Genomic DNA, 20,147 nt, shown 5'->3' on the forward strand with positions numbered 1-20,147 from the left:
ACCAGAGGTATTGTACTCCCCAGTGCAGGGCCACGCTTTACTGTTTAGACTTGCTCTGTCTACACTCACCCTGATCCCTTTGAATGGAAACCCCTCTGCTGCTGGGCCTGTATTCAGAGGCACTTTATCCCCCTTGTGTGTCTTTTGCGTGTGTATTTTGTGTGTTCGGTCCGTGTACTGTATATGTGTGCCCCTTATAGGAGGGTAGCCCCTCCCATGTGTTTTTTTCTAGCAGAAATGAATAAAGATGCATAGACTGCATTCCTGGGTTAAGAGGAGCCATATGGATTTGTCATAAGCACAATAGCATTGTTTTTGCCCTGTCTCGCTCACTAATGACCAGATATAGCCAGAACAGCTTTTATGCAGATTCTTACCAGACTTCACTTGTATCCAGCGTGGCTCAGACAATAAAGACAGCTTGCTCTATTTTCACCCCGAAATCGACCAGTTGTATGTTTTTGGAAGAGGAGGGAAGGGGTGAACATGTCACAGGAGAAGAGCAGCAAATGAATGATGCTTCATGGGAGGCATTAAACAAGGAGGAAATGAGAACAAAGCCGTATAATGACCCATCAGGGTTTTAAAACTGGGACTGACTTCTTCAGTTTGGTTGTAATTGACCTTTAATGAACAGAATGAAGACTTCCTTCTTTAAAAGTGTCTATTTTTACCAGGTCAGTTTTGCAGGCATTTGTCCTTGACTGGAGTATTTATTTTTCCAACAGCTGTTTACTTTCACTCCCTACACTTGATCACAAATATCTGTGCTTGATCCTGATGTTATTCTTAAAACGGACTCATTTTTAGTTTTAACTTCTTTTTCTTTCTGATGGGGAAAAAAAAGTAAGTGATGTAGCTTCTGACTCTAAAGTCTGGCCTTGGTAATGATTGAGCTGGTGTATCCACACCGATGAGCAAGGCTTCACACCACAGCCGCCAAAAACCTCTTTAAAAGTGCTTTACATCAATTCAAAACACATTTATACTTTTGTCCTTCAGCATATTACTATACTTTTTTCTAAACTTTTGCTTTTGTAAAGAAGATGAATCAGTATTTTCTTTCCTTTTGCTTAACTGAAGAATGGGATTGCTTTTTCTACCAAGTCTGAATAGAGTATTAAAGGGTTTGACTGGTTTTTGATTTTCGTATGTTGAAGCTTAATAATCAACAGCAACAATAATCAAAACGCAATTAGACGTGAATCATAGTAATACAAAGAATGAAAGGAATTAAAGTAACATGGACTGAAAGAGTAAATAAAATTGAAACTGAACTACTTAAAAGGTAACAAAAAATAAAAAGGACCACTCCCTACTTTATGAATGATCATTAAAGACCACAAATGATTGAATATGTGAAGAACCTGGTGCTATTATTAGCAGTGATCATGTTAAGAAATACATATCTTAACATGTAAGAATATTATGATGTATTTGAATAAAAGTGAAGACTTTGTTCAAAACTTACACCTGTTACACCTTTTGTATAATTTATTACCTTGATACAGTTTTGCAGGAAGTCAATAACACTCATTGATTCGAATCTTGTTTGTAATGATTACTGTATTTAGATCAACCATTGAATGCTGGCACCAGTTGGCCACCCTTCCTTTGGAGATTTGGAAAAAAGAGGGAAAAACACGCTTCTCTTCACGCCGTCTCTCGTGTCTGCCCGTCCTGACTGCTTGGCACGGTGTCTGTTTCTGTCAAACAGAGAAGAGCAGCAGGCTTCTCCTCCCCGCTCCAAGTCTCGGTGGCTTTAAATCCTGTGTGTGCGTGCCTGCCTGCATGCCGCCTGTGTCATCATCCCGTCTTTCTTCACCGGGGCACGTGACGCAAACCTATATTTGCCCGATTGCGACATGCATTGGCGATAGCGACCGTGTGACTGATAATGACGCACAAATCCCGAGTGTATGCGTGAGTTTGTGTTGTTGTGTTTCTTTGTGTTTCTAACGGCCCTGCCGAGCCCCGTCTGCAGGCCAAACCAGGTCACTTTTCCGCGGGAACTTATTTTCTCTCAGTAGCTCGAGGCTGCATGTCTCACCTGGTGAGAATGATGGATGATTGGAGGTAAACATAATATTTAAGTTTGCTCACTTTTGAAAGGAATCCTTTTATCCATCTTCTTTCTTTTTTTTAAATCAGAGTAGCTGCTTGCTGGTTAGGTGTGTTTTTTTTTTTTGTGTGTGTGTCATTACAGTTGTTTTCCTCTGTCGTAGAGTGTGTTTGGACTTCACCCTGTGTCCTGTGGTATATAGCTCTTTAGCTCTCTGGGCTATCTATAAGTAGCTGCTCCAGCTTACCTCTCACTATTAATACCTACAGATTAACCACCTACGATTCACAGGCACCTGTGATACAGGTACCTGACACGTTTTCAGGAAACACTTCTCAAAGGTGGCAATCTGCTGACCTGTGGTGGCTGTGACTAATGCCATTGTTCAATCGAGAATCTAGATCCATTTTTTTCTTTTTTCTTTTTTTTTTTGTCTTGGAAACATAAAACTTCTACAGGAAGCCGATTCTTTTCCAAGCCGAGGGGCTCTCTTTTGAAGCCGGCTCTTTTAAAAGTTCCCATCAATCAGCTCGCTGTTTTCCGATGCCAGCTTTCTGCTGAGCCGCAGGACTTTTAGCCGCTTTAGACACTCGCATCACCTCACATGATCCAGCTGTCAGCTGTCCTGCAGCCTGAGCTCCGGGAGACGCTGCAGGAGGCATATGTGGCACAGAGATCTGATAGCACGCCTACATAAAAGCGTACCAGTTCCTTATTGATCAGTCAACTGCACAACATTCAAAAAACAAAGCACTGTATGTGCATGTACATGTGCCAATATTACAGTCATTAAATATGACTCCTTAACTTTATAAATGACTGAATCAGTTATTTTACGATAAAGTAATGTCTGACTGTGATTGTTTATCTGTTAGAGTCGTATCACACTTAGTTATTACAATGATGATCAAAATTTATAAAACAAATCATTGAAACTTTTGTGTATTTATTCCATTACTGAGTGAAAGTGATGCTACTCAGTAGTTCTGAAAATAATATCACATAGGATACAAACAATGACATAAATGAGACTGTAATGTACATCATATTCTGGATGTTTTTTTAGTTGAAATAGATTGATCTCTGTTGGAGAAATACATATTATTGGAGGAAAGAGGGAAAATAAGCAAATCCGTATTAAAACTATAATATCATCAATTAATGAAGTTAATCATTGTTCAATATCTATATCTAAGGAATATCCAAAAGTGAAAATGGTGCACAAAACTGTTGTCCTTGTGTCACTCCTGTGAATTTACTTTACTCAATTATAATTTAAAGAAGTGTCTGTTTAAAGAAATAGTCAAGTAACTTCATTAAAAGGCATTTGCTACAGTTTGTCTCCATCAGATATTTCTGTTCAAAGCACATATATGCATGAAAAAAAGCTCTCGAGGTTGAATATTTTACCCAATTTAATCATTAAGGCCATTCTGCTGATCATGAACTACCTGATATCATAACCACAGTTTACAATAAACTTATCAACATTCCTCTCACATTTCTACCACAGATGCTTCTGTTTAACTGGGAGGGATTCAAAGTTGCACTTATTCATAAAACTATATAAATAAGTTCCTCTGAGTTTCTCAGCAGCAGTAATGTGATGTTTTAAGATCTGCCTGAGGTTTCAGCACTTCAAACTTCAGAGAATTAGGGATTGTCTCCCCCTGGTGGCTCACTCGCACACAACAATGTAGCCGTGAACTCAGAACCCAGAAGTCTGATGTTGAATTCATGAAATGAATTTCTCTTTCATATGGAAGAATTATTAACTATAAGCTGAGTCTCCGCAGCAGATCATAATTTAAAAAGGCCAAGCGAGGCATCTGGTCCACCCACATGATAAAACTTTCACAGCATGAAGCAATTAGACCAGAGTTTCTCCTCAGTTGAGCTCAGTTCAGACTTTGATACAACATGCTCCTGGACTCAGTCGATAAAACTCACTTCATGAATTTAAACGCGCTCAGAAGTTTTCACAAAGGCTGTGAGGCATGGGTGCTTTTTTTTTAAGACATTTAAAAGCTGAAAGTTAAAAAGCATGCAGTGGATGTGGTGCAGATGCTGCTTACAGAGAGGCAGCCGGGAGCTGAAGAGTGTTCCGGGCAGGTTCATGCTTGTACCTGATATCCCTGAAGATTTGGCTCACTTGGTTGCTCAGCTTATGTAGCCAAGATAGTCATGCTGATTGAGCATTCTGGTAAAACTGGTTATTAATCCATACGTGCGTTCGTTGTCTGTTGTGCAGTCACTGATTTTTTTTTTTTTTTTCTGCATTTCTCCATGAACTACAGCAAAGAGTTCAAACCCTGGCCAGGATGAAATAACAGAGAAACTGAAACAGAACAGGAAAGTCCCTGAATAACCAGGGGTTTTACCTCTTTATTTGTGTGGATCAACTTTTTCCAACCAGATCAGATAACTTGCATGGCTTTATTCTTCTATATGTTTTTCTTTTTTTCTTTTCTTTTTTTTTTTTGCAGTTGGGATTCTCTTGATGCGTCTCAAAACTTGCTGTTTCATCCCTGAAAGGAAAGTGTTTGCACCGTGTTTCTCTCTTAATTTGTTCTTCCTCTGTTTCAGAGGATGACGTGGACTTAGAGGCCCTGGTGAATGACATGAACTCCTCGCTGGAGAGCCTGTACTCGTCCTGCAGCGGTCAGCAGAATGAGTCCACCCCGCTCCTCCACAACGGACAGACCTCATCGTCACACCACCACCACCACCACCTCCTCCATCATCACCACCAACACCACAACCACACGCAGCACAGCCAGCCACGGCAGGGTCTCCACGCACACGCGTTAAGCCACGTCTCTCCAGAGCCTCCCTCCTCCGCCTTGTCTGCGGATTCGCCGCAAACCAGCCTCAGGCGGTCTCAGCCCATGCACATCCTCGCTGTCCGGTAGGATTTTCCATTGTTCTGCAGTTCAAAAGTATAATGAAGTTGCAATCTTGTGCTTTTTTTTATTTTTTTTATTTTTATTTTTTACCCCCACACCTTCGTCAAACAATACAATAAACTGTAGCTTGGTAGATAACCAGTACTGATAGCAACTGTTTGATTAACCCTCATAAAAGTAAATATATGTGTGCTTTTAGAAATCTTATCTAATAAAATGCCACTATCCACTGGCCAATAAACCAACCTTCATTCAATATAGCACCTTTGGACAAGGTGTTCAATTCAAAGTGTTCCACCAACAAATGACAGTGATAAGACGAGTCAAGTAAGGACAGAGAAACATTAAACCCAAGACATGAATGGAAAGAAGTGTCATACAAGGAGTCCGTATTTAAATTCAGTTATTTAAAGGTAAATTGAATTTATTCTTAAGAAGGAAAGCAGAGGAAAAACTGATGATGAAGAATTGTTAAAAAAATAAAACAGAAAAAGCAACAAACGTAGTACAAAAAGCCAGATTTGTACTCCAGTTGCACCTGTGCAGTCACACAGTGGTGACAAAAGCTTGGCACCACACCTTGAACACTTCTTTCATTAAAATTCTGTGAATTCACACATCCATAGCCATGCCCCTGTGTGGAGCTCAATCCTCTGTTTCTTTTTTTTTCCCCCCTGAACATTTGAAAAGGAACCTTTTACTGCACACATCATCCCTCCACACCCTCTCGATAATTGGGCATAACGTTTTCTCGCTGTTCCCAGCCCGTAGCCCTTCAATGACCCGCACCTCCTTGTCACTCCTCCTTTGCTTCAGACTGCACCAGCAGGGGGAAAAAGTAAAAAATTCTCATTTTTCTGCTGCATACGTCTCTCCCAATTTAAAGCATGCTAAACCATATCCTCTTAGGGCTGCATTGGGGGGAAAAAAAAAAAAAAAAAGGGCGTGCTTGCTCCCAAATACACACTCAGGCAACAGTGGAGCTGCACACATGCAGTGCGTGCACGTTCAAAGCGGAGCTGGTGTCAGCTCCCATTATTTGCCTTTGCACCGCATGACAGAAACAGAAGCTGGATGAGCAGGTAATGGAGTATTCTGTCTTATGAGCCCTCTCAAACACACACTCACACAGACGCGGGCCCTGAAGTTCTTATTATTCAGGACTGACCTCTGGATAACCCTGTTCTCCAGCTCAGATGGGATGACTTCAAAAGGCCCGCTCCCTTTTGAACTCGCTGGGTTCTACAGAGAGGCTGAGTTTGACAGAGAAAAAGAGACTAAGAGAAAGAACCTTCCAACATTGATGCCGTCGAGCTAGAATTTCACAAACTGACCCCCGTATTTTTTTTTTTCTCATGATAAAAATCCTGAAAAGTTTATGATCTGCTGTCAAATCGAGATTTGAGGCTTCTGCTGCATGCGGCTCATTCAGAAATTGCTTTAAAGGAATGTCTTGATTTAATATTGATGCTTGATAAATATTGCAGAAAAATTAGCCAGTATGCTGTGGGTTCTGTGATTTCCACTTGCTCGGAGACGTTTCATTATGGGCAGATCAGACAGAAACAGTCATGAGCCCGAGCTTTATTAATCTCCTTCCCCCTGCACACATTTCACATATGTCAGCAGCTTCCTATTTAAAGTTCTCTCGTTTCACTTTCTAAGAGGCTTCCCCAGGTCACAGTGTTTGATTTAGCTTCGCAAGAACAATACGTAAATAAAACCTAAAAGTGAGTTATTTGCAGTTGGAGCTGTAAGTTCAAAGCACCAGTGTGACTTCTTCTCTATTGTCCATGTGTTCAGGAGGCTGCAGGAGGAGGAGCAGCAGCTGAGGACATCGTCTCTCCCGGCCATCCCCAATCCCTTTCCCGAGCTCTGCAGTCCAGCCAGCTCACCTGTCCTCAGTCCTGGTTCTCTACCTCCTGAAGAGTCCTCTTCAGGCAAATATGTGAGTTATAACCCCACACACTGTGACTAGTTGATTGAGCTTCATTATGTCAGACGCTGATTCCTTTAGCACGGGCTAATTCAAATTTCTTCACATGTTGGAGGAAGTGTGACTCACGGTGCTTCTTTTGAAGGAGGCAGGGGTTGAGTATTGTAAATCAGCTGAATTTAGCAGTCAGCTGCAAGTTGGACATGTGGGAATTTGTTCCTGCCTTAAATCTGCCCCGTGTTCCTCTCATCTGAGGCATGCTGATTGCTTACATATGATAGCAGCGTATTGCACAGCGCCCGTGTGAGAGTTTCCAGCCTTCTTTTTCTTTTTTTTTGTTAGAGTTGGAAAAAAAAACAAACAAAGTGAAGAGCGGATAAGCTGTGCGTGCGTGTGTGTGTGTGTGTGTGTGTTTGTGTACCTGAATACGTGGCCGTGTTTTCTGTGTGCCCGTTTTGTATTTGTTTGCTGACAAAGATTCAGGGACTGGTCTGTCGATTCCTGGAAGTCAGAGTCCTTCCATCATCACTGTTAATGGTCTTCATGTGGAACCAGCCAATACTGGTTACAGTAACATACCAGTTTACAGTAATGCGAGGGCGGACTGTTTCTCATAAATACTCTCCCTGGCTACCATCCTGGTCTGTTGGGGTCGTGGCTCCTATGGTGCAAGATCGTTTCTAACCAAAACACACGGGTTCGACTTTAAAGTGACCTGCTTTCCTTCCAGAAAGTCTCATGAGTCACTTAATGAATCGATAAACCAGTAAATGCTGAAAAAGTTTGGAAGTTTTGGCTTTGGATTGCCGTCTGGGACAGAGAGCTTTAAATGGTTAATGTTTTGATAAGCCTTAAAAGCTTGAATTTCTTCCCACTCAGCTCAAGAAGGAGACGTGTTTCTTTCTCTGTGGGAATTGATGCAGGCTTGAGTTACTCCCGTCTGCCATGGAGTCAGACTTCATGGTAAATCATTTGGTAAAAAGGTCGAAGTTTAAGAATATAGCATTAGTTCACTATTTTTTAGTTCTGTTCAATTAAAACAGACATTCACGGGTGAATTTTCTGAAATCTGTTCATTAGAATGGGATGGGAATGCTGCTGCTTTGAGAATTCCCACACGGGCTATAGAGGCTGCGCCGAAGACCAGGAAATGGTCTTTGTGAGCCCTCCCCCACAAAAAAAATTCATGTTACTGTAAAAACGAAATGAAAGTGAGATGTGGTGATTCATGCACACTGACTCAGGTCTGACCAGCACTGCTGTTTGGGGCCACTCCCCTGGATCTGGCACCACCATCACATCATAGCACAAAAAGCTTGTTTCAGATTTTTTTTAGTGGTGACAAGAGCTTTCGAGGAGAGGGATTAGGACTAAATTTTTGATGCAACACCAAAAAGTGTCTGCAGCTTGACATGAAAATTTAATTTAATTGTTCACAGAGATGTTTTCAGAATAAACTTAAAATCAGGGTTTCTTTAAGCACTTAGGGTTTTTTTTTGTTTTGTTTTGTTTTTTTTTCCATTTGGAAATATTTATTATTTCCAAATGGAGTTTCAAATGATTTTGATTAAAACATGAACACTTAAAAATGTGCGTTATTAGAAAATCTACATAGTCTCAAACATGCCTATCGAGACAAATTGTTCCAAGAAATAAGTTTTTTATGCATAGATCAACAAACTTCGGTGAAGCACAATGCTGAAAAATCCACAGGAAATTGCTGCGTGCGTGCGTGCGTGTGTGTGTGTATCGTGTAATCGTGTGTGTGCTGTGAATCCATCCGTGCATACGAGTCTTTCTCTCTCTCACATTCACGTATGTTTGTGCACGTGTCTGCATGTTTGTCCTTGCGAGTTCTGTAAACTATTTACCTCATTGGCAGTGTGTGTGTGTGTGTGTGTGTGTGTGTGTGTGTGTGTGTGTGTGTGTGTGTGCATTGTTGATGGCAGTGGAAAGTATGTCTCATTGTACTCGCTCCTCAGTGGAAATTCTATTCAGCACATTTCCTCCGAAAAACTCTCCCATGGAGCCATCGCATCGCTCGCATGAGCCTCTGGGGTCCAGCTCCGGAGGCATAAGGAACAACAGTAACGCGGCTTTTCCTGCAAACATGCATTGTGTGGTTGAGTGGTTCAGATCAATAAAGGAGTAGGTGATTTGTTCTTGGTTTGACAAGTGGGATGCAAGGCAGGTAAATTATTGCACCCACTCTCCGTGACCTCTGACCTCAATCATTTGAACCATATGTGCTCAGTTTCGTGCCATTTTTTTTTTTTTCCCCTCCCACTGACTTGTTCTCTACTTCAGTGTTGTCTCTATCTCAACGTCTCGCTACCCACCAAGTACCCCGTACAGGCAGCCAGCCTGCTGCGGAGAAGTTTCTCTGTTTTGTTTACTGAATTTTCCATCCTCCAGGCGCTTTCTAGCAGACTCTCATGCTTCTTTTTCTCCCAGCCTCCTTTACCTCACTCCCTGGCCTCTTTGCAGGAGGCATGCGGACGCAGTGCAGAGCTGTCAGGAACCACCGGCCAGACTGTTTGACATGGCTACACGATTCCCTGTTACCTCACTTTATTCCACTCTCCCCCCCTGCCATTCTCCCCCATTTGTCCAATTTCTGCTGGCCTTTTCAGCCATGGACTAACTTTCATGAGTGATTTTAAATGACTGGACATGTAAGGTCATTTGTGATGTACTCTACTTCTGGGAGCGTTTCCAGCAACTTCGCGTACTGATATTAAGGTTTAAGGTTTGACTTTGTTCTCTAAGAAGTTGGTTAATTTGAGCCGGGGCAGAGCTTTGGGGGGAGCAGTCGTCCCCCCCCGGTCTGGGGCCGCTGGAGGCCCCGGTCTGATTGCGTGGGGGCTGGACTCTTTCTTTATTACAGACCGTAATGCTGCGAAACATGTGTTTAGTGGCAATCAGTGTTGCACACGTAAGCTAGCTTAGTTTAGCTAACATATGTCTCATCAGCCATTGTTCCAGTCGGTAGTAATTTGAGTAATTGATGGACAAAACATTTAAAAAAGAAAAACACAATAGCTTGTTTTGAGGGTTTGCTGCAGGGTTGCAATCAAAATAGTTTGAGAATATTTCATGAATTTTTACGTTCAGTGGATAACAGTTCATTGCTTTTGACAGTACTGTAGTGGTCACTCGTAAGTAGGATGAAAAAAGTTACACGAATTCTTTTGTTGAACATAAAGCAGAGCTTCTCTGTCATGACATGCAGCTCTGTTACTATTCCATCAAACTCCTGTTTACTGGACGACGAGAACTTATGTAAACCGGATCTTGACTCTCACAGAAATTGTGATGTATCAGAAATCTTGGATTTATGTTAGCATTTCTTATTGTTCTTCTTTATATTATTTGTTCATACATACATTTATGTCAAATGTGAAAGAAAACAACGCTCTGCAGTGTCTTATCATTTTACAAGTAACTTTTCAATAACTTCCATAGCAGCAAAAAGCACTGAGTTCGAAAATGCGTGTGAGAACATGTGCATTTTTATTTGCACTTAATAATAAAATGCCGATCTCAATACATCCTTCCACATACAACCGAGCAGTCATAAAGCAAGTATTACAACCATGCTGCCCCTTCCAAGAGCTTGGCCTGTATAATCTATTCTATACTGTGTAATGGAAAAAGCTTATATGAAGCCTCAAGTGCAACACACTTATCTGCGATATCTGTACATTTTTATTACAGTCTCCATTCTCGACAGGCTGTCCTCAGCAGTTCCACAGAGAGTGATATTATTTACTCTTTTTGGACACTGTGTTCCCATAGCTGCCCCGCTCTTTCTACTGTGGGAACTCTGATTTGATCACTGGGTTACCAGATTTTGTTGGATTTAGTGTACTCGGACTGGATGTCCCGTAGCCAGCTTTGTGCTATGGTATAGCAGAATCCACATGCCCTGCCTCTGCCTCTCTTGTCTGCGTTTCATTATCTCCATAATGGCTGGACTATCTCTGCGTCTTAGGCTGAGTGTTTATCTTTCTCAGCTTCTCCGTCATCGCTCCATGCTACGGGCTTCTACTCCACGGTCTCAGTGCTTTTGATTTTTCAGCCGGGCAGGAGTACTGTCCCTGTAACGATCTCATTTTCTAGAAGGATGCTTATTTCCATGTGATGAAGTAAGATACCTAAAATAGATCATGGTGCCAGACAAGCCTGGCTTGGCAGTAATAATGTTAGCAAATGGGCTGTTGGTGCACTTTGCCAGCATCATTGTCATGTTGAACAAGTTTCTGAAAAAACATCTCACTACATTCTGAGTATTCTGCTGGTTTATTCTAATATTTTTAACATTTTCAGTAATGCTTTTACACATTACCAATATGAACACCCATTCATTTTGGTTCAGGCTTCAGGTATTTTTGATTTGAGTGTCACGAATATCATATTTGACCACCTCATTCGTAGGATTATGGTTTGAAACAGAGCATGCCCAGGGGCTTAATGAGGATGCAGATCGTGCTTTTTAGTTTAAACAAGGTCATTCTGAGATAACTTTACTATTATAAACTTAACGTTGCATTATGTGGGTGCATTTATTGCGTTCAGTGCTTTTGTCATTCAGTATGTTTAAAAATTGTGTTGTGCTGTTTTCTCAGTTTTCTTCCCCATCTTTATTTTATGCAAATTGGTAGCTGCAGCGTTGCTTTGTACCAGAAGGGATCATTAGTATTTGCTCTAATGATCGTGGCGCTGATCGCTTCTTCACAACCCCCTCTGTCTTTGCTCTTTCTCTTTCTATTTCTCATTCTGTTTTGCTTTGTGTTTCTTAAATTTTCTCTCACTTTTTTTTTTTATTTTTGCATCTTTTCTTTTCTTCTTTCACTTTCTCTCTCTCTCGTTTGATAAGTTGCATACACTAGAGAAAATTTGTGAAGTTTGCCAGCATGTCACACAGTTGTACACATGCACAGTGGGGGACTGCCAGATCTCAAAAAAATATGCAGCAGTATTGACTCCATGCAGATTTTTGACAATTCCACAGTCATAAAATAAAAGTAAATCCAAACTATTGATCAGAACATCTCTCAAACTATAAAGTGACTCCATTGCCCATTAATGTCTGTCTAAGTGCAAATGGATTGGCAATGAAGCAGAGCAGCTTTTACACAGTGAATCCTTACAGCATCCATTGTACGGTTGCTCCAGCGTGCGCAGCAGCCTTTAATTAGAAACACCACATATATAAATAATGGGCATTGATCCATCTCTTGTCTCACTCTCTTAGCAGTGAAACATGGCATTCCCTGGCTGCCGCTTTCCTCAATGTTGGAAATACTCTGGGTCAGAGGGCAGATTTTTCCACTGTAAAAGCGGAGTGGAATGCTGCCGATGCCCAAACTGTTGGCCTCAACATGTGGGAATGTCTGTGGCCATGTGCAGAACTGTTGTGCGTTTAAAAGCAAGCGTGTGTGTGTGTGTGTGTGTGTGTGTGTGTGTGTGTGTGTGTGTGTGTGCATGCGAGGGGGCCCGTTTTTTTTTTTGTGTGTGTGGGGCATGCATCTGATGTATGTATGTTTGCCTTTATGAGTGAGGTTACGTGTGCATCTGCAGGAGTGTTTGGCGGTACGCTTGACATGTGTTGCTCTGCTTCTCATGCTGGTGCCGATGTGTCCTGCGAGCCGCGCTGTGCAGAGATCAAAGGTGACACAGCGCCAGAAATCTGCTGGCTCACTCGACCAGCAGCCGACCTGCTTTTTTTTCTCTTTTTTTTTTTTCAAATGGATCTTAAATTGGAGCGAGGAACACGCACATGTGGACAATCCATCATATATTTCTGATGTGTGATTTGTATATCTTCTGTATTATCTTTTACATTCAAATTAGATGTTTTATCAAGTTTGTGCATGCATGCATTATGTGTGTATAAATGCTTGCCTTCTAGTTGGCTTCATTATTCCTAACATTACATCAAGCCTCTGAGTCCGTGTCGTACATGCACACACACACACGTGCACACACACACTTGCTCACAACCACAGTTGTCTGTGAACTGATGCTCTTTATGGCGGAGGTAAAGAGAGCATCCAGCCAGTACAGTAACCCTTTGTCAGCACAGATATCGCTAATCTCTTCCCCCCCCTCTCTCAAGTCTCAAGTAGACACACACACACTCTCACACACTCACAAACACACACACTCGAACCAACGGATACACAAAGCATTGAGTAACTGAGTGGATTTGAAGCAGTTGGTGCTGTGAAATACAAATTGTTTGGCTGCTGTTGAACAAATGCAACCTGGAGGAGAGCCAGGCAGGTTGTGGTTTGACTCTGGAACATCTCATGTGTCAGCTCCATATTTATCCCAAGCTGCTAAATGGAAACATGCCTCGACCTGCTAGCTAGTCCTGCTACTGCCACACTGCCACTGAGACACACAAGCACAAACAGGCGCACAGATACTCACGACCTGTGGTAATGGGACGATTAGTCTGAGTAATGGTTCAGCTGGAATAAATCTGACTACGGAATCAGTGTTCGATAAAGCTAAGTGAGAACAGAGTGATAACATTTCAAAGCTGGTGCATGTATGATGTGTGTCTGTAACGCCATGAGCGAAACCCATCACAATCATCACAATCCCTCCTGGAGTACCGAGAGTTAAGTTTTGGGGCACCTGAAAGTGATGAACGTAAAAGCTGCCACTGATGCCCACCCCTCTCTTAAACTATACTAGTAAGTGAAAATAAATGTTTCGATAGTTTAGTTTCTGTATTTATTTCTTCATCCTGCTTTTGATGATGAGCCTCTTCATCCTACACAGTGTTTGACCTGCGCATTCACCACTGTCAGCATGAACCCTGTAGATGTCATCCCCATGGTGTGATTCAAGGATGTGTCAAGACTTCAAATCTTTAAAGTCAGTGTAGATAAACCTTCATACATTCAACTTATAGATAATAATTCTGCCAAACAGCCTTAAACTGACCAAAGCTCAGAGTCTTTTACCTAAAAACTCCTCCATCTGCATAGGATTGTTTGCATAGATTTGATTTGAACAAAGAACCTATCCTGTTTAGCCTGAGATTGAGCATGTGATTGATGGTTTTCATAAAGATGAAGTCGTTGATTTGGAAGACACGGGAAGAGAAGCAGAAGTTTCCTATACATATGGTAGTTTATCACTTTGGGCGTGTCCCATTCAATACATAGTCTCCACAACCTCTGCTTCATCCGTGGATATTAAACTATTTAATGGAATCCTTAGCTTCCTCACTTATCTCAAAATAGGTTCAGCTTTGGGTTGTAATCTCCTTTTAATTGTGTAAGGATGGTGGCAGCATCACTTTAAATTTGTGACAGTTGTGGTTGGTGGCTGCGCTTGTGGGGTTTCGAGGTTTGCAAGCGATTTTTTTTTAAGTTCAGCTGCATCCATTGAAGTAAAAACCTGCCTGTAAGTCCTGAAATAGACTCTGCTAATGCGCTAAGTAGCTGATTAGAGTCTAAACTAGATTTTAGCTGCTGATCACAGTCATAGGTAACAACAAAGTTTGTAGATATTGTTCTTACAGTTCACTGATTGGACAAAATATCCATTTTATCAGTGGTCAAATGTAGACGTCTCAACAAAACAGTGTAACATTGTAAACAAAGCAAATACAGCTGCTCTGACCTCCTGCCTGTGTGCACACTGTGTGCAGTTTTAACCTAATCCAGAAAGACAAGCAAGAGCAACTCGGAGACCCGAGCAAGAACTAATAATGCCATGCAGGCAATCAATGCACGGACTGCAAACTCACTTAGATCCCTTTCATCAGAGAATTAAACCATATTAGCACAGTTATGTTGCAGCGCTGAACTCCTGAGGAGATTCCGAATTTTTTGTAGTTGATTAATGGAACGGTGCAAAGGCCTTAAGGATTAAAGAATAGCGAACACTTAAAGCTGTCTTTAATCTTATATCTTCTTACTGTATTTAATTGAGCTCAGAGAAAAAACGTCTTTCCACGGGAGCGTAACGGGACCACCCAGGCGCAGGGGGATGATGCACCTTTAATGGTCCATCCTTCACTCCTTGTCCCAGAAGGCAGACTGTGTAAGATTAGAAGCCACAAATTTCTCCCAGCTAAAAGGGCAAGATCCCATTACTTGCACAACTAATGGGAATCCCTGAAAGTGTTTGCTCTCTGCTCCGCTGCTGACTCTGTATTCCATCGTCAGTATCAGATGTGTGTGCAAATCCTCCTCCACTCATTAATCTGTGATGAGACACTTGTAAGCTTTAGTTCACGACACTTATTCTGTGCAGTTTCGTAAGACGAGCGGCCTTTTTTTTTTTTTTTTTTTTTTTTTTTTTTTAGCGTGGGATCTTTCTGAGGACCCTCTTTCCTGAAGTTTTTGAATGCAGGTGTGTGTATGCATGTGGCTGGGTTTGTTTGTGTCCATGTGTTGCACAAAGAGAGCTATGTGTTGCTGCCTGCAGGCATTTCATCTGGCCGAAGCCTGAGCAGCGCTGCTTGGACTCATGTAGGTCATGGAGACTGCATTTCCCTCTCTCTTTGCCTTCCGTGTGTCCTCCCTCCCTCCCTTCCTCCCTTCCTCCCTCCCTCTCTCTCTCTCTCTCTCTCTCTCTCTCTCTCTCTCTCTCTCTCTCTCTCTCTCTCTCTCTCTATGTCTGGGGAAAGTAGGACAGCTCAGATTTCCGAAGCTGCTGCTGTGAAAAGGAGGGGAAGAAATGGGGGATAAGCAGAAGGGGGCGAAATTAAAAGGTGCTAAAAACAGGGGTGATTTAATTAAGTGCTGTTGTTAAAGTATTTTTAAGCAGCTGTTCATCACACAGTGGCATTTCATTAGATTATTTTGTTACAGTGTTATTTATTTACAGGGCAGGAAACCGTTTATTATCTTTGTAAGCTGTAATAAATTAATGAGATTACTGGAGAAATAGTCACATCACTGGATGTCACATCAAGGAGACAGCTTGGGCTAAAAAGCTATGAGACGAGTCGAAATGAAAGCCAGTAATTTGTGTGTCTCGCCAGTTTATCTCATTGAATAGTCATAATATAAAAGCTCTGTCTTTTTTCAAAGAAAAAAAATGAAAGAGAGGAGAACAAATGTATTTCTGTTGAAGAATCTGCGACCCGTACATCTCACTGTTTGTTTTGTGGACCGAGTTTCATTTCTGAGAGATTCCCCATCAAAGGAATTAAACAGAGAAGTGCCCCACTCAAAAGAGCTGGCAATGGGATTTGTGTCAGCAGATTGAAAGAGAAAGAGGTGCTAGAGAGAGAAAGAGAGACTGGCACACAGAAGACACTATGATCTTGACGTCTCCAGAGAAAACTCCCCGTTATTGAGGACAGTTTGTACAGAACTGACTGAAGCACATGCTGTGATTCGTCTGAATGAGAAATGATTGTTTGTGCTCGCCTGTGATGCTGTTAGTCCTTTTGTTGTAATCACACCACATAGAAGCCGGCAGATATCCCCCTCTCATGCGCTCACGCTGCTTCTTTTGAGGAGCGCAGTTGCCACAAATGCCATTTGTGTCGTCAAACGTGATGAATTTGAATTACAAAATATACCGTCGTGTTGGATGGCAGATAAAAATTTCCACTTGTCCTCCAGTGAACATGCTTACTGACTATACAAAAAAATGGGCCGTTTCTATTTTACTGCTAAAATCACGCTAGTGATGTCAGCCTTTGTTTGCAAAATTACAATTTTGCTGTCACCCCCCCCCCCCCCCCACACACACACACACACACACACTCTTTTGCCCTCCTGCTGTAATTGGACAATGGCTCCAAATCAGCCGTGGTCTGAAAGTACACTTGCTGCCCAGGGTTTTACTGGCAATCAGCCCCGGTGCACAATTAGGCATCCGCTCCCACTGTGGCTCCTGTTGGTAAAATATTTGGCTTCATGCGGGGCGCTTCTCACCAGGTAGTCGCATACTGCTTTCGCAAGATGAAATGCAACAAAATACAAAGATGTATTCACGAATACGCTAAATAACTCCCACTGCAGTTTTAAACACTCGGGATAAGTGAGTGAAAGTATTTTACGGTGATATATAGATTTGTGTAGCACCAATATAGCTATCACAAGGCACAAGTGCTTTCATGGTCTGCTAGAAGTCTAAACCTAAAGCAGCTTCACTAGAAAATGCTCCATGTGACCTGAGACAGTCCAAACTATAAAACCTATCTAACTGAGATGGAAAGATGCAGAGACATTGTTGTTGGATGAAAGAAATGTCTTGTATCCAAGCTGTAACACAGAGCTTTAATAAACCACATGTTAGTCCTGAAACTAGAACTGTGTTCCTCAAAATGCATGAGATCAGATAATTAAGCACCCAGAAGTCCAGAAGTCTTTGTTTTATGTTCTTGACTGTGTAAGTGTGAGTGTTGGAATATCAGCCAGGAGATTTCCAGTATATTCCCCATTGTGATTGATACATCTGAATAATATGCTTCTCTGGCTTGTCCAATGTAAACATGACCTGAATTTGAGCAGTGTGACCTGTATCGCCTTTTTTTTTTTTTTCTTTTTAAATGTGACTGGGCGCAGTTCCCAAAACCTGCTCTCAGCTGCAAGTTTGTGGGTCTGAGTGGGTGTTAAGACTTCATTATGTGCAGACAGAGCCGCCTCTGTGGGCTAACTAACTACCCAGCATCCAGTGTGGAGTCAGATGCATGGCTGCACAGTGGCAGAGATGGCAGCCCGCCACCTTACATGACTCTGTATTGTCAGTGTGCACTGGGAGTCTTTTCCTCCTGCATTTCTCTTCGTATATTTTCTTTATATGTCATCATCCCTCTTTCTCTCTTTCCCACCCCTCCAGGCAGCCCCCCCACCCCCCCCTCGTTCAGTTCCCTACCCACTAAATCCCTTTCTGCCTTCTTTTGCTTCGCTGAGCCCAGATCTTGGGTCTTAATTTGATGCGGTAATTAGATGACAAGGGACAGTTCACTGTCCCTTCTTCATGAGTCAGCAGAGTTTTCTTGGCTGCTGCTGCCTCCCACTCCTGCTGACTACAGGCGCTGAGCGGAGGACAGCCAATTGTCCGAGGCTCATTCAGGTTTTTGTGTCTCCATCTCATCAACGGACGTCAGTTTCCCGAATCAGCCTGGACCACACACAGCACCGCATTACAGTCAGAGGGCCTTTATAGAGGGCACTTGTTAGTGGGAATATGGGTGGGTCGTGTGAGCCAAATCAGTCTATCAATGGCTGCAGTTCTTTTCTGGAGACCTGTAGGGTTTTTATAAAACAGAGACTCCAGATAAAGCCCTGATAGTCTGACAGTGGATTTCACTTGTGCAAAAAAAAAAAAAAAAAAAGAAAAAAAAGAAAAGTTTGAGAAGCAGTAATTGTACCTCGCCTGAAGAATTATTTTAAAGTTACAAAGTTTCTGAGCATGGTCTAACTTTCCTTCTCATGTCAGTACTCTGGGTAGATCTGACATGGGAATTGGCAACTGGGTTGAATTAGCGGTTCGCCGTGTGACATGACAGCAGAAAGTATCAAGAAAAAGCATGGATCTCTTTAGTTGGACTGGAAACAGAATAGGATCGCATTGACATCTGAGTCTGAAATACACACACAAACACACACACACACACACACACAAAGTGATTCACCTTATAACACAGAAATAATTCTGTCATATTGCATCATATACATGAGGCATGTCCGCACACACTGCTGATGGAAAAATACAAAGTGAAACTTTACCCTGGTAGTGGTCACAACACCCTATGAAAGATTTTAAATATTCCCCAGTCCACACTTATATGATGCAAGTGTGTTTCTATTTGTGGCTTAGAGGTGGATCAGATCACATTTTATGGCCAATTAATGTGGAAAAGTAGCCATTTCCAAAGGGGTTTGCTTACTTTTCCTCGCCACTGTATTTGTGACCCTCTATTGCATTTTATCATGTTACTTCTATCTGTTATTTTACCAACCCAGCCCCACGGTGCTGCAGGCTGCCCACCTCCTTCACGGGCTTCACAAACGCCACCTGTATGTAATCTGCCCTCATGTGTGTGCAGGCTTATATATGCCTAATAGCTATTAGTCTTTTAGAAGTTCCTATCTGATGTAATGGCTTGTAATGTGTACGTAATACCAGTGGAGCTATTTATAGCACAGCGAGCCAATTCTCAGATTGATGTGTGTATTAGCCGCTGGGCGTGCACACACTCGTCTGTGTGCACACTTCAGTTTCTCTTTGTGTGCATGTGTGCATTTACATAGGCACACATATCTGTGTGTGTGTGTGTGTGTGTGTGTGTGTGTGTGTGTGTGTGTGTGTGTGTGTGTGTGTGTGTGTGTGTGTGTGTGTGTGTGTGTGTGTGTGTGTGTGTGTGTGTGTGTGTGTGTGTGTGTGTGTGTGTGTGTTGCCTGAAGCTTTCAGTCTCTCTCTGAAGGATTACATCACAGGGCAGCTATCAGAGCTGAGTCATCAGAGGTTGGGAGGCCCTGCTCTCTGATTCCATCTAAATGAGCACTTATGTAAAAGTATTAAAAAGAGTTATTTTTTTCTTTCTTTTACCCTTCTTGCGTGATTTCTTGCTTCACAGCTTCGTTATCCATCCCTACTTCACACATCTCGTCCTCCTTTTATGAACAAGCAGAAGTACAGCTTGTTACTTGTTACATTTTGATTTTTTTTTTTTTTTTTTTTTTAATTACTGAAAGATGTGGCATTATTTTCTTCAGTGGCGATGCAGCCTGGAGTCACACATTCTCTACTCTGACTGGTTTCATTTGACTGTTCAGATAACAGATAATCTGCAAAGCAAAAGTAAAAGTTTTTGACACAGAGCCTGATTATCACTTTTACTGTTTGTTTGGATAACCTGCCTGTCAGGGTCTGGTTTTTTTTTGTTTTTTTTTTTTGGTTGTTGGTGCATTTGTCCCACATAGCAGTGGAACTAGATTTTGAACTGAACTAAGTCCTTCTTGCTTGTGAAAGGGTTTAAATGGGCTGTGTATTTGTCACCTCTTGCACATCCTCCTGGAGCTATTGACTGAAAATGATGATTCACTGAGGAAGAACACGCAAGTCAGCGTCTGACATGGGAGTATTTGAGCAATGGCTATTAGAAACAGTCATTTAAACCCCTTCTAGAATCTGTGCACTGTGTGAATGAAGCATTAGTTGTCATTTAATCTGACAGAAGAAGTTTTAATTTAAAACAGAAACACTGTCGGTCAGTCTCGCATCCATCCTCCTGTTCAGTCTGTGCAGCCTT

At 42.0% G+C, this 20,147-nt stretch overlaps 1 protein-coding gene across 3 annotated transcripts in view; it reads left to right on the forward strand.

The window, feature by feature from the left end:
- The window catches only part of grb10b (growth factor receptor-bound protein 10b), a 62,439-nt gene that overhangs the window by 22,317 nt on the left and 19,975 nt on the right, over window positions 1-20,147 (forward strand). For all 3 annotated transcript variants that reach the window (XR_003932375.1, XM_030102185.1, XM_030102186.1), the window contains exons 4-5: window positions 4,649-4,970; window positions 6,772-6,916. Coding sequence is in view for 2 of the 3 variants with exons in the window: in XM_030102185.1 (XP_029958045.1) it covers window positions 4,649-4,970; window positions 6,772-6,916 (467 nt within the window). In the remaining variant the exon portion in view is untranslated. The remainder of the gene's footprint in view (window positions 1-4,648; window positions 4,971-6,771; window positions 6,917-20,147) is intronic.

Source organism: Salarias fasciatus, chromosome 11 (assembly GCF_902148845.1).
Source record: "Salarias fasciatus chromosome 11, fSalaFa1.1, whole genome shotgun sequence".
NCBI classification, from domain to species: domain Eukaryota; kingdom Metazoa; phylum Chordata; class Actinopteri; order Blenniiformes; family Blenniidae; genus Salarias; species Salarias fasciatus.